This window comes from Centrocercus urophasianus, unplaced genomic scaffold, assembly GCF_019232065.1.
Source record: "Centrocercus urophasianus isolate 14NV4802_14NV808 unplaced genomic scaffold, USGS_Curo_1.0 seq_10, whole genome shotgun sequence".
NCBI lineage: Eukaryota > Metazoa > Chordata > Aves > Galliformes > Phasianidae > Centrocercus > Centrocercus urophasianus.
The window spans coordinates 63,603,165-63,616,465 of NW_024884142.1; the positions used below are offsets into that span (position 1 = coordinate 63,603,165).

The window sequence follows — 13,301 nt, forward strand, 5'->3', positions numbered from 1 at the left end:
TGCATAAGTACACATAGAGTAACGGGTTTCCTAGCAGAATTCTAACTACTTAAGCATTTACTCTGTTACACTACTACTAAAACTGATCCAGCTGAAGTCATGAGACTGTGCTCTATGGGGTTACTTGGCTTATTGCTATGGATCATGCCAAATCCAAGTCCTTGAATGTGTACACAACCAACATATAGTCAATTTTGTTTAGATGCAGACCTGGTGTTGCTAATGCAGGATACCTACTTTTAACTGTATTCCTTTTATTTTATTTGCATCTCCACTAGGTTACAAAGAGACTATAATGGCAGTTACTTATTCTGTACCTCACACGTATCTGTGCAGGTGTTAGAATAATAAATGAGCTTCTCTATGCTTCTCTACAGATCTGAAGTATGTCCCCACCTAGTGTCCTTGTTTGCATTAAAACACAGTAACCTGTATCACTCGCTGCATTCTCCCCAAGGTACAACACTAGGAACCGATACCAAAGCATCTATGATAACCAAAACCAAGTACTGCAAACACTTCTAAAACCCATTCTGAATTAATTTTAAATGCCTGGCGGTGCGTGAAGAGTGGAAAGATCTAAATTCATTTGAATTTCTTTCACAGAATTTGGTAGTAAAGACAGAGGTTCAGTCCCAAAGCAAACAACACCTGGTTGCTTTTAATAAGAAAAGTGAAAGGGGAGTGTCTATTAAAATTATCACAGGATGTTTCCCAATATAAAAATCTATGTGCAGCCTACGTACAGTATTCCCACACACTGCTCTGACTGGCAATAATTGAAGCCAATGCTGTGATTACAGCTCTTGTGTTCACTGAAGGCAGGTTTGCAATGAGCACACTCAGGAAGAAGTCTGGGGTCCAGGAGCATTTGAGCCGAGGTAGGTTAAAGCAGACCCACTAAATTAGAAAATCGTGCATGAGTTCACATGGCATTAAATGAAACTGAAAATTAAAACTCAGTTGGTTTTTGCTATTCTTTAAGAAATGAAGATGAGTGTAGCACAGTTATGTCTAAAACTTTACTAATACAATCCATGTCAGAGTGAAGAAAGTATAATGGTACAGTTGCTTTCCCACTTAACAGCTAAGGTTATATTTTCCTGCTGTTGGTTTTGTTTCCTATTTCAGTCTTGACATTACTAGAGGTGCACAGCTGTTCTGCAGGAGAGGTGGCCATGAGATATCTGCCAGGTATGGGCACTGGTGACGGGCTGTGATTCACCTGTGAAATCGCCTGTAACTACTGCAGAATGGGTTGCCTTTCCCTCTCTGCAGTGGCTGCAAAGAGGATGCTGCCAGTGAGGTGCTGGCTGCTGTGTCTCAGTGCAGCCCTCTGTGCCACCTGAGCCATGTGTCTGAGACTGAATGCACACCTGCAGCTGGCTGCTCTGAGAGAGGCCTGAGCTGATGATCCTGTGGCCATAGCATAATGTGAGGCAGTAAGCTGCATTGCTATTAGAGCACACTTTTTCAGGCTTCATACCTGCTTGGCTGAGAACAATATGCATGTGCGTATATGTATGCTTGGGTAGGAAAATCTGTACAAGAAGCATTAAACAGAGGGTTTAGTACATCACTAGGATGTAAGAGTTGGTGCTTTTCATGTCTGATATCACCACGCTTACGTAGGATTGAAATAACAAAGCCCAGAATGTCATGGACACACACAGTCTGCTGCATCTTGTTCTTATGCATCACCTCTATACACACAGTTGCATATCTTAACTTGTTTCAGAAGAAAAGAAACACACACAAATCAATGTGTTTTTGGACACCAGCATGCAGGTGAGAGCTCTGTTCTGTGCTGGGAACTTCTGTGGTGGTCAGATTCATGTTGTCATGGACAGGACCTGACACGGCCTCTTGCTTTCACGGGATATGCAAGATACATCCAAGTCTTGAAAGGATTTATGTCCCATTCCAGAAAAATTCTTAAAAATTGATTTAGCATTTATCTCATAAATCTCTCCTGTTTAAATGCTTCATGGAGACCAAGACATTAGTTACATGATCATAATCTAATAGAAAATTAAGGCTTTTGATCTCAAAGCTACATTGGAACTACAGCTGTGTAGGACTTAGTGGGATCAAGGCTGGAAAGCAGTATTTCTCTATGTGGGATACTTTGCACGTACCATATTTAAATAAAACTCTTATTAGTTAAATTAAAAAAGATTCCTCTTGCTTCATTTTTCAAGTGATGTGCTGATAATCATCAATGGATTTCTCTATGAGTAGTCCACACAGTCACAGTTAAGTAAGATACATGAAAATGTATCAGAAATATTTTCCTCTCCACTTTTCATATCTGAATTCTGCACATACCATGCTGTAAGCTCAAATAAGCACAACTATTACACAACAGCATCTGGAAACTGTTCTTGTTCTTGTTGAAGATAAGTGCAAGTTCTGCCACTGAACTTGAGGGGAATGTAGTGCAGAGCTTATGGCGATTTGGAGCCAGAAGGAATAGTTAAGTGTTATTTGAGCCCCTGGATGTAACAGATAACAGAATCTTGCCTGTGAATTCTTTAACTGAGCACACAGCTTCCACTTCAGCTGCCAGAACACATGCTGTCTTCAATTAAGGACTGCAGGTGGCAAAGGAATCTCGTTCACCAACTGGTAAATTGTTCCAGCAGCCATTGTTCCCCAGTTCCCCTTGCCTGTGTTTTCCAGCATGCACAATATCTTTTGAGCACAAATCCCAGCCACAAGAGAGAAAATAAACTCATTTAACTTCTCACCTTATAAATATATACATGTGTATGCGTGTGTGAGCACATGAGTGCAGTGCAGATATGTTCAGGTACCCATCTGTAATCCAGTGCCAGTTCTGTGGGTATGCTTGCTATGGCTTGTTAAACTAAAGATGGAGTGGGCTAGTTGTAACCAGCAGAGTGCTCAGTGAGCAATGGTGTAGAACATTCCACATTAGGGAAGAGAGTGCTTTTTTACTGACTTACTGAAATGTGCCAAATCACACTGAGACAGCTTACAGAATCCAGCACAGGGTCAGGCAGGAGTGTCATTAGTTGCTGGGCAACTTTGGCTGCTTTACACATTGGGGAACCTCCAGTCCTGTGTGCAGTGTCACCTACATAAAAAAGAAATAACACCAACTATCAAAACTGGAACATCTCCAGCAGAAAGCATTTGTGAAGGCCCAGAGTAAGCAAATGACAAGAGTGGGGCTGTGGAGCTTCTGATCCAAGATTAAGTAGTTAACTATATTTATGGGATGATACTGAGCCCCTAAAATCACCAGGAACCCCTCTGTGCTGAGCACCTTGGGGCCTAGAAGCCAAGTGCCAACAGTTCTTCCTAAAGTAAGCCACTATTTCTAGAATTCCAACAGTACTCCCAAGCCCAAGGTGGTCAGAATTTTTGTGTGAGGGACTCTAGAGTAGTTCAGGAAAACAATGACACTGTTGAAACAATGTACTGAATATATAAAAAATCCTTTCTTCCTTGTTCTGGCAGGGCAGAGCACAGTTCCTTCTACAATATGACAATATTTCTACAAGTTCAGAGTTCCCACACAGACATTTCAGAGCACCATTCAACAGCAAGTCGAATTCATAGCTTCCTCCTCACACCTTGTTGGCCATGCCTTGTTTTATTTTGGTCATAGAAAGAACTTTTGCCAGCTGCTTACAAGATGTAGGTATTAAAGGCAAGCTGCAATTGAAAACCATTATTGAAAATAGCAGGGAAGTGCCTGTGTCTTCTACTTTTGTGCATCAAATACAATAAAACTATGAAACTTTCCTGAAAGATTTAGATGCCACCGTCTTCAGGCTTCTGGCTCTTTCCACAGGTAAAGGCTCTGGCTCTCCATAGAACAATAAATGTTGGAAAAGACCATTAAGATCATCCACTCCAACTGTCAGCCCACCCCCTCCATACCCACTAACCATATCCCTCAATGCTACACCTCTTGTTGCATTACCTCCTGTTTCAGCCATATGACATGGTTTTGAAGTTAAAAAAACATAATATTTGAAGTGTTTCTCCAAGAGGAGATCCTCTTGAGAACAGAGCAGTCTCTGAACTTCACCAGTGATGTGCTGACTGAGTCTTCTCTGCTGGACTAATCCCCTGACCTATGCTGACTTTGCTCAACTAACTGCTATGCTGCTGGATTTCTGTCTGTTGCCAATGCTAATTATCTCTCAACGTAAGATCTAAGAGGAATTCACATCCTTGTGTTGTTTTTGTCAAACTGGCAGAGGAAGCCTTAGCACTGCTGCTTTCTAAGTGGAGCATTGCAGCAGAATGATGAAGGCATGCAGGCATGTTGACTTGTTTTTATAACACTACCCTTTGCATCTGTGAGGCAAGACAGAAGGCTGAAATCAGTTTTCAAGAAAGCATTAGTAGCCTGGATGTCTGACAAGGAAAGAGCCAATATCCACACTGACTACCTGCCTATGATGCTATCAGTCACAGCAGAAATGGCTAGGGGTACATAGCCCCCTTTACCTGAACAGTTTAGGTTGCATTGAACTATAGAAGACTTACCTGAACGTTTCGGTTGAGGCTTAGTGCAGGCATGAAGACACCCTCTATGTTTTCAAAAGCTGGAGGCCCTTGTTGCTGCCCATTTATGTAGAAAGTCAGGCTGTGCTTATTTAGATCCAGGAGGACACCAACAGTGGCACCTTTGGAAACTCCTCCTTCTGTCCTGAAGTACAAATGCACACAAAGAGGTTTAATGTAGACAGAGTGCTGCACCACTGCTGTTCCCTCTAAGACATGCAGTCTCAAAAAACAAGGGAAGAATGGAGCAGCACAGCACAGTGCTTATCCCCACTGCACTTTGACTGTGACCATGCCACACCTTTACCCAAAAGAGATGTTCATCAGAGCTTAAAAGGGGTGTCATAAAGAGAAATGATGTCCATCTCTCCTCCAGCTGTAAGCTAAGAGATGATAATGGCGCCCAAATCCCCTAGGCTGACAAGAAATGGGCAGGTGAGTAGATCAGTCCATTGCTCAGTGTGCAAGGCAGGACTTCTGGAGGCAGAGTTCCTGAGAGTGCCCCTGCTGTAGAATACTGTTGCACAGCAGAAAATGTAAAAGCAGAACGCTAGTGTCCTTGGCACTCATTTGAATCACTCTACCTGCTGGCAGCTAGAAGCTTATCTTGGCAGTCTCTAAGGGGACCTGATTTTCCAGGGTCTGGGGGGCCCACATAGGTCCATAGGCAGTGGTTTTGGGAAGGAAGGGAAGGTAGGGCAGATTAGGGACAAGCACAGGTCCATGACCAAGCTCCTTCAAGAGCTGGGGCACAGCTATTAACATTGGTGCTAATTGGCTGTGTCAGGAGCAGCTGCTGAGAGCTACCATGGTGTCAGAGCTTGCCAGGGCAGACCCAGCCATTACATGCATGAACGATTTGACACTAACGCACTTTGATTCGGGGGTTAGTCAAATCCAATAGCGCTTTAAAGAGCGTTGAGCAAGAAATCTGCTACATATGCAGATTGGCCACAGGCACCACTGCTTCACTAATGTCACAGGGGCTATGCGATGGATTTACAGCCTGACACAATTTGTTCAGGCTAAATCAGATTTCAAATCATTTGCATCAGGAAAGGAAGTGACTGTCTTTTCTATCACAAGCTGCCCTGGGCACATGAAATTCACAAGATAAATGCAGTTTTAACAAAAGATTTATTGTAAGAGTTGGCATATATATAAAAAAAATTCAAATGCAACTAGAAACATGGCGCAGGGTAAGACATTTTCATCGTGTCCACTAGGTGTCATAAACGGGTTTCCTTCAAACTACATGTGGCATATGATATTTCCTTTAAAGGTAACAGGAGCTTTATCCATGACAGTGATGGCAATAGTGTGCTGACATCTCCACTTAAAGCTCTTCACACAATAACAAAACAGTTGAGAATCACCATTTAAGTTTTCAGATATGTAAGACGTATAACTATGCAGTTCTGAGCTCCCTTAAATTTATTCCTGGTACTATAAGCATTAATACGCTTGTCCTTGTGCTCCTCTCCACAACTGTAAACATACTATTTTCCAACAAAAGTTAGGACATTTGCCCATCCTCAGGATCTTAGTATATAGGATGTTTGTATTGAATGCATCATAAAATTCATAATGGTTCTGTGGGTGGTGGCAGCACCACAATTCAGAACTACCTACATGTGGGTTACATTATTTTTTTTCTCCAGTGGGGAACAGCTCTGATTGTAGTGCACCACGTTTTATATCAAGCAGTGTTTTAAACCAGATTTTATGACATCTTTCTAAATGGCATTGGTTCTCTTGGGGAAACAGCTTTGCCTTTTTGAGATGACGATGCTCTTTCCAATATAATAAACTAATTTGCTTCTAGTGGGCTAATTAGTCGTGTGCTACACAGTGACATTGAGTGACTTCTCTGCAGTCCACAGGGAATGCCGTGCTGGAGAGGAGCTGCTGCTGGCAGGGCACACGGCCCAGCCTGTGTCAGCACCTCCAAGAGCTGAGTCCTTTCTGCAATGCCTTTTTAAACTGATAATGATCATTGTGCTACAGTCTCCTGACAGCCTGCAGGCTGTGTAAAGGGAAAGCACAGCCACCTGCTACAGTGTTTCTTCAATGACGATCCATTTTTGAAGACAAGCGCCACTCTTTCATTATTCCAAGTAAATCCCAGTTCTCACACAGCTTTTCACACAGTCTGACAAACATTCATCTCTGTGCACAAGGCTCAGTGCTGACTCTGACACTGTGTGGAAGGCTGGAAGGTCTAAGTACGGATACACCAATTTGGCTGCCCTGAAAAGTGCAACTGACTGTTGCAGTGGAGTCTCACCTTCCCAGGATGGTTTCAGCAGCATTTTGGGCAGTTTGCAAAGCTGGACTGAAATGGTTTGGGGAATTAAGAAGAGCAGTAAGTTTCACTATCACTGAAAAATCAATCTTAATATATAAGCACTGTTTAATATGCTGAAGAATTAGTTTAACTCTGCACTAGCAGCATTTATATAGTGAGGTTTGCAGGAACTTTGCTGCATCTACTGTCAAGAACAGTCTTTTTCAGTCAATTGTAACATTTTCGTTTGATGAGAAGTTGGTCTTAAGACCTCCACGATTAGTAAGAAGACTCTCTTCATGCAGGGAGCTTAAAGATTATCTCTAGATTTTGACTTTCCATGTCTTCCAGCATAAAATATAAAACATTCCAGTGCGATTTCAATCACTTTCTTCATGCAGCAATGCAGTGGCTGGACTATTGCCTAAAGCACAGGATACTCCTGCTTTTGGGAACATTATGAGGAACAAGTACTGCCATGAGTGCCTCTGAGCAATGGGCACAGGTCTCTGGTGTGAGCTGGTTACTTCAGGAACAACAAGGCTTAAAGGTGCCTCACAGGGCTACGTCCCTGAGCTGTCTTCTAAACTGGTGTTTGCTCAACCTATTTTCAAAGGTCTCTCTGGGTTTGATAGCATTAGATTCATCTGTTCATGCCTTTTTTTTCTAGCATTGCTGAAGACTGTCAGTTTTTAAGGATGTAGACAGGTCTCATGGTGCATATTGTGAGTGAAAAGAACAGGAAAGTGCTCTAAACCTGGCAGGCCCCATGCCTAGGTCTTTCAAGCTCCACCTCAGTTTATCCCTGAAGCCATTCATTAATTTGTCACTCTAATTTAACTTTGAGCAGATTTGAATGAATGATACGATTACTAAGATATAGTCTCCAATACAGGAGCATCTGAGAGGCTAGAAGTTGGCAAGAAATTTTCTTTGAACTGTGACAGTGTGTTCTCACGCCCTTGTCTCCAGTGGGAAAATGGCGAGGCAGCAACAACTGTTTTCACAAGACTACCACAGCTAACGAGTTAAAAAACTGACCTACTTGACTGCCACAGTTAAAAATATAATGCTTAGACCTAATTTCATTGAAGCGCATGTGATTCCATGAGACTACATGCCCTTTGTCAGTGTATTTCACTTGAAAGAATATTTCATTGGTCTGCTCATTCCTTGGATACGCCTGCAAAATCTCTGGGCTTTCCCCAGTAAAAACAGGGAAGCTGTTGTCAACAGAAAGTACTCTGCTCTCCTGTTTAAGCAGGATGATTGGAAATTCAAAGTATTTCCACTGTTTGTGCTTCTCAGAAGGAAAGATTTTGCTTGGCTCATGTGTTGCTTGTGGGAAGGAGCACATCTGTGACCAAATCAAAAAAATAGGTTTCTGGGACAGCAGCACACACAGTGTTTGCCAGCTTTTTTCCAGAAAGCATAAGCTGTTTCATAGAGCATTAAAATTAACACAGCTTAACATTACTTCCACCCTAAATCAAATCAAATCAAATCAAGATATTAAAGGAACAGAGAAGCTTTGGACACATTCATTATTCTGATGTTATTTTACTCTACGTTTGCTCAGGACATGGTTTCCATATTTACTTAGGACATTATCTAAGGCCTTTGGGGCCAATGAAAATATTCACCTTTACTTCAGATAGCTTTGGGTCCAGTTACAAGGTTCTTCCAACTACTTCAAACAGAAATTACTCTCTTACTCACTTAAAATACAAGTATGTTTTCGAGTATGAGTGACTATTCAACAGGAGACATTACAAGCGGCTTTAGGATGCCATGAATACTGGCATGAACTTCTCTCTCTAAGAAGATAACACAAGCATTTGAGCATTTTAAAAAACACTGCAGACTTCCCTTTTAATTATGTGATATAACAGAAACAATGTCTGAGCTCATGAGTATGGAAAACTTGCAGAGACAGTCATTGGAAAACTAAACCAAAACTGATTCCCAGTCTGCCAAAGACCTGCTGTATATCCCCAGTCAGTCACTTTGTACATCCATCTCCCATCATGGTAAAGTAGGTACACAAAAACACTGTTCCCAAAATACACACAGGATTTAGGATCCTGAATCTCAGCCTTTAGCTGAGATCTTCTCAAGGGCCTCCGTCCCTGTAATACCCAGGTAAGCTTCAACTAGGGCCTGACCCTCCCTCTGGGCACAGAGTGAGCAGTGCATTCTTGCACTGGTGGTACCCCAGGGGCCCTCATGTGAAGCTGATTGTATTTCCTCTACATGGGGCAGCATCCCATCAAGGAAAACAATCAGCACTTCGCAGAGTTAGCTATGCAAGTTCTAAGAGCCATGCCTCCATGTCAGCACAACACTAAATCCATGCTAATGTGCAATGTCCCTGAGGGATTCAGCCCTGGAACCAGCTTCAGCTAGATCTATCCCCACCATTCTGCTGTATGGAGCATGCAGATCCTCTCTTTTAGTCAGGAGACAAAATGGGGTTTGGTAACTATGGTTTGGGGGTATCCCCAAATCCTCCTTTGTCAGTATTGGTTGTCATGGTTGAGACATCTTCCAAAGGTTTTGAACACAATGACTCAGTCGAGGGAGGCAGACACTTCACCCTCACAGCCCTAGTGTCCACATCACACTCAGTCATGGCCTACAGCACAGCACTTAGTCTGCTTTCAGGACTCACAAACACCTACATTTTTGCCAAGCAATCACCAGTGAGTTTGCCTAATGACCCTGTAGCCAAAGGTCTTCCTAAAGAACAGAATGGATCGCATTTCTCCCTGCGTTCTTCCAGCAGTGAAATAAATCCTGCATCTATGACTGCATGGCACTCCTATCTATTGACACTGAGGGTGAGACATGCAACTGTGGGCTTAAACAAAGCAGGGGAGATTCAGTTCAGATCTCAAGAAAAACATGCTAAGAGAGGATAACGTACACAGATACAGATTGCTAGGGGAGAAGATGCCATTGCCATCACTGGTGATTTGTAAGAACAAGTGATGCAGACTTCTGTTAGGAATAAAATAACTCTATTTGGCAAGGAGATGGACTACAGCTTACTGAGATCTCTTCTTCTGATGACAAGCAACAAAAGCAATCAGTAAGGAGAGAAACATGCAGACAGTGCTTACCGGTTGGTGTGAGAATTGCAGTGCATGAACCAGCTGCGGTTGTTGTCAACGTACATAGCCCACGCCTTGTCATCCTTGCCTAGCATCATGTCCTTGACAACATTAATCCTGGCAATGCCAAAGGCTGGATCAGGATGGTTGTCATACCGATCCACGTGCAGTTCCCAGTAATGCACACCCTTGGAGAAGGCGGCCGTGCCAAGGACAACGCGGTCATCGTAACTGCTGCAGGTGGCGGTCTGGTTGTCGTTTGACAGCACAATGTCCCTGTGAGCTGAGGAGGGGTCGAAAGTGAACCATGCCACTGTGTGAGGGAAAAGGAGAGGCAAGATTACAGCAGAATGGGCTGCCACTACCCATCAGCCACTTTATTTCCACTAGGAAAATGAGACTGAGACTTCCTAAAGATCCCATGGCACTGTTGAATAACAAGGAGTTCTTCCTTGTTAAAAAAGGCAGTTACACAAGATTGCTCTGCACTGTGACCCAGCTCAGACTGCCCTTTGGTGAATGAGAGAGAAAGGAAAGAATGCTTCGTGCAATCTGCATAGCCCAGTAATAACTGAAATGTGCCTTTCAGTCCATTCATCTTGAAGGTGCTATGAAGTGTAAATTACTCATGTGTCTTGTGTCATCTGTGCCTGCATATCAGAGTGTAGGTTTTTAAGGAGAGTGACTTTCTGTTCTCACACAGTAAGAAGAAAGTCATTGAAGAAACAAAGCCATTTGCAGATGTGAATTGTTCAGGATTGCCTCTAATGGAAAAGGAGGATCAACGTGTCCACAGTGGTTAGGACAAATTTCATCAGTTTATCAAAGGGGGAAAAAAGAAATCCAACCAGAAAAAGCACTTAAAGTATAAAAGTTTTATACTGGCCTATTTTGGCAACAGCATAAAAGTGCATGTAAGGACAGCTCGTACTTCCCAATTCATTATGGTAGCATTACTGAAGATGAACTTCTGTAATGCCCGCATGGATGTCAACTATAATTACAGAGGAACAAGCATGAATTCCCATCTCTGTCTTATCAAACCTTGCTGTGAAATTGAAGCAGTAAGTGAGGAAAAAAATCCAAAAATTCATGGAGAAGTGGAGGCGGAGTGGCATATAAATATCCAGTGCCTAATGGCCTCCATATGCTAAAACAAATAAAAAACTTAATTAGACCCCAAAAGTAAAATTGCACTTATTTGAAACCTGAAGAGTTACCTACAATGGAAAATTCCCTAAGGTTTAAAGAAACGGGCTACTTGACCATTATCATTACTGGATTTCAGTCTAGGTTATTCCCCCAGAAATGGCAGGCTCAGTGCAGCCCAAGTGCACCACAGAAGCCATCAGAATACATCAGAATACACCCACAGCTGTTTGTGGTATTGGCACTGACACTTGACAACATCAGTCATTCGCATGCAGCTTGGATTCAACATCAAACTCACCGTCTGATGTCTGTAAAATAACTGTCTTGCTGTATGGACCAACTCCAGATGAGTTAAAAGCTTTGACTCTTGCATTATAGGTGCTGTTGAAATGAAGGCCATCGATAGTGCAGAGAGTCTCCTTGCCAACATATACTTCCTAAACACACACACACAAATACAAAACAAAACAAAAAACACAACTGTTCCTTTCTGCCTCATAATCACATTAAGATTTGTAAACATAAATCATAAGTAAATAGCTTATGATGGCTTCAGAGAATGCAGTGTGCATGCTGTTATAACATGAACAGCTACAGAAGTGAAGACAAGAGGTAAGGTCAGCAGTGGAGACACTAAGGTGAAGGTAAAGCTGAGAAGGTACAGCACCTAAAGGGAATATAAAGATATATATATATATATATATATTTAATCCTATTTGCCCATAACTTTTACTTCAAAACATTTACTCCAAAACTGTTTTGGAGAGTAGTCCCAGAACCTTAACCACCATAGCCCTTCTTAATATTTATATAGGACCATAAAAACAGGGAAAGGAGGAATTAAAAAAAAAAAGAGTAAGTACAGTTTCATTCTGTTGGAAAGGCTTCCTCATGCCTGCATTAATATATGATTCTGAAACCTGCTAAGACAGGGCCAGAAGAAGCCAGCCTCCTAAAGGTTAGGACCACATGCATCACCTGATGAAACAGCAATTGGACAGCAGAGATGCAGTAAGAGTCTGCAAGGATTTGTTAAAGAGCAAGCATTGGTGTAATGTGAAATATTGCAGGAGGAGGAAATGCTAGGCAAAATAATGAAGAGGATCAGACAGATGATAGTTTGTGATGACTGTAAGTAGCCTAGAAACCTCACGTTTATTGGAAAATCAAACAAAGTAATAGAATATGAGAGAAAAGGAAACAATTGTGTTTAGGCAGCAGGCTGAAATTATTTCACAAGTATTTATTTAGATGTGAATAATACTAGAAATGTTTTATCTGTGAAGCTGGAATGTGCCACACATCACCCCTAACACCTCATTCATTATGCCACTCTTACCTACTGACTGTGTCAGCAGCTCTCGAACAAAGGAACCTTTTCACATCTCCAGTGGAAGAGACCAGCCTCTTCAAATATATGCCAAATGGTTCTTGGACCAAGGAATCAAGAAATTCCAGAAACACTGCATACTTCTCAAAATGCAGTACCAACACTGCTGTTTTTTCTAATGAGGAGCATCCAAATGAGGTGTCTCTGCTGGCTGTGGATGTAGCAGTCTGGCACAGGAAGGCAACTGAGGGAGGTCAGGCAGGCCAGTTCCAGGCCACTTTCACCTTTAGTAACCTTCAGGGTTCAAGTGGGAAGTCAGTTTACAGCTCCTGGACAAATCACATCCCATGGTTTGGCATGATTTCCCATTTGTGAAGAGAGCAGATGTGCTCTGCAGTAATGATTTCAAGGCACTAGCCTCTAGGGATGGCATTGGTTTAGCATGGTCTTGAAGTAACAGAAGCATGAACAGCAGCAGCAAGCCACAGCACTGCAGACCACTGCTTCCAGCAGGACATGGCTGGCAGAAAGCTGATTGAATTATTTCTGTGGTTTGTTTTTTGGGATGTAGAGGGAGAGGATGGGAGACTGGAAGTATTCAGTACCCTCAGGCATAAGCAAGCAGTCATGGAATCACACCAGAGTTCTGGGAGAATGGCACTTGGGGTGTCCTCCCATACTTACCAATGTCTCTGCAGCATACCCGAGGAACACTTCCCCCAGCCTTGTCTCCCTTCCAGAAAAAATATTTAGCAAACCTATATTTTTTACACAGAAAGCCAATTTAACTCAGAAAAATAGGAAAAACTGAGTTGCACTTCCAGACCAAGAATCTCATCTGTCAGAAGAGGCCACTATGAACAGGCAAGAGGAA

The 13,301-nt window shown here is 42.4% G+C and overlaps 1 protein-coding gene across 1 annotated transcript in view; it reads right to left on the bottom strand.

The window, feature by feature from the left end:
* Positions 1–3,034: 3,034 nt before the first annotated feature.
* The window catches only part of TRIM67 (tripartite motif containing 67), a 31,571-nt gene continuing 21,304 nt past the window's right edge, over positions 3,035–13,301 (bottom strand). The window contains exons 7-10 of the mRNA XM_042819734.1: positions 11,396–11,534; positions 9,955–10,258; positions 4,528–4,690; positions 3,035–3,100 (exon numbers count right to left, since the gene is read on the bottom strand). Of these exons, the coding sequence (XP_042675668.1) occupies positions 3,035–3,100; positions 4,528–4,690; positions 9,955–10,258; positions 11,396–11,534 (672 nt within the window). The remainder of the gene's footprint in view (positions 3,101–4,527; positions 4,691–9,954; positions 10,259–11,395; positions 11,535–13,301) is intronic.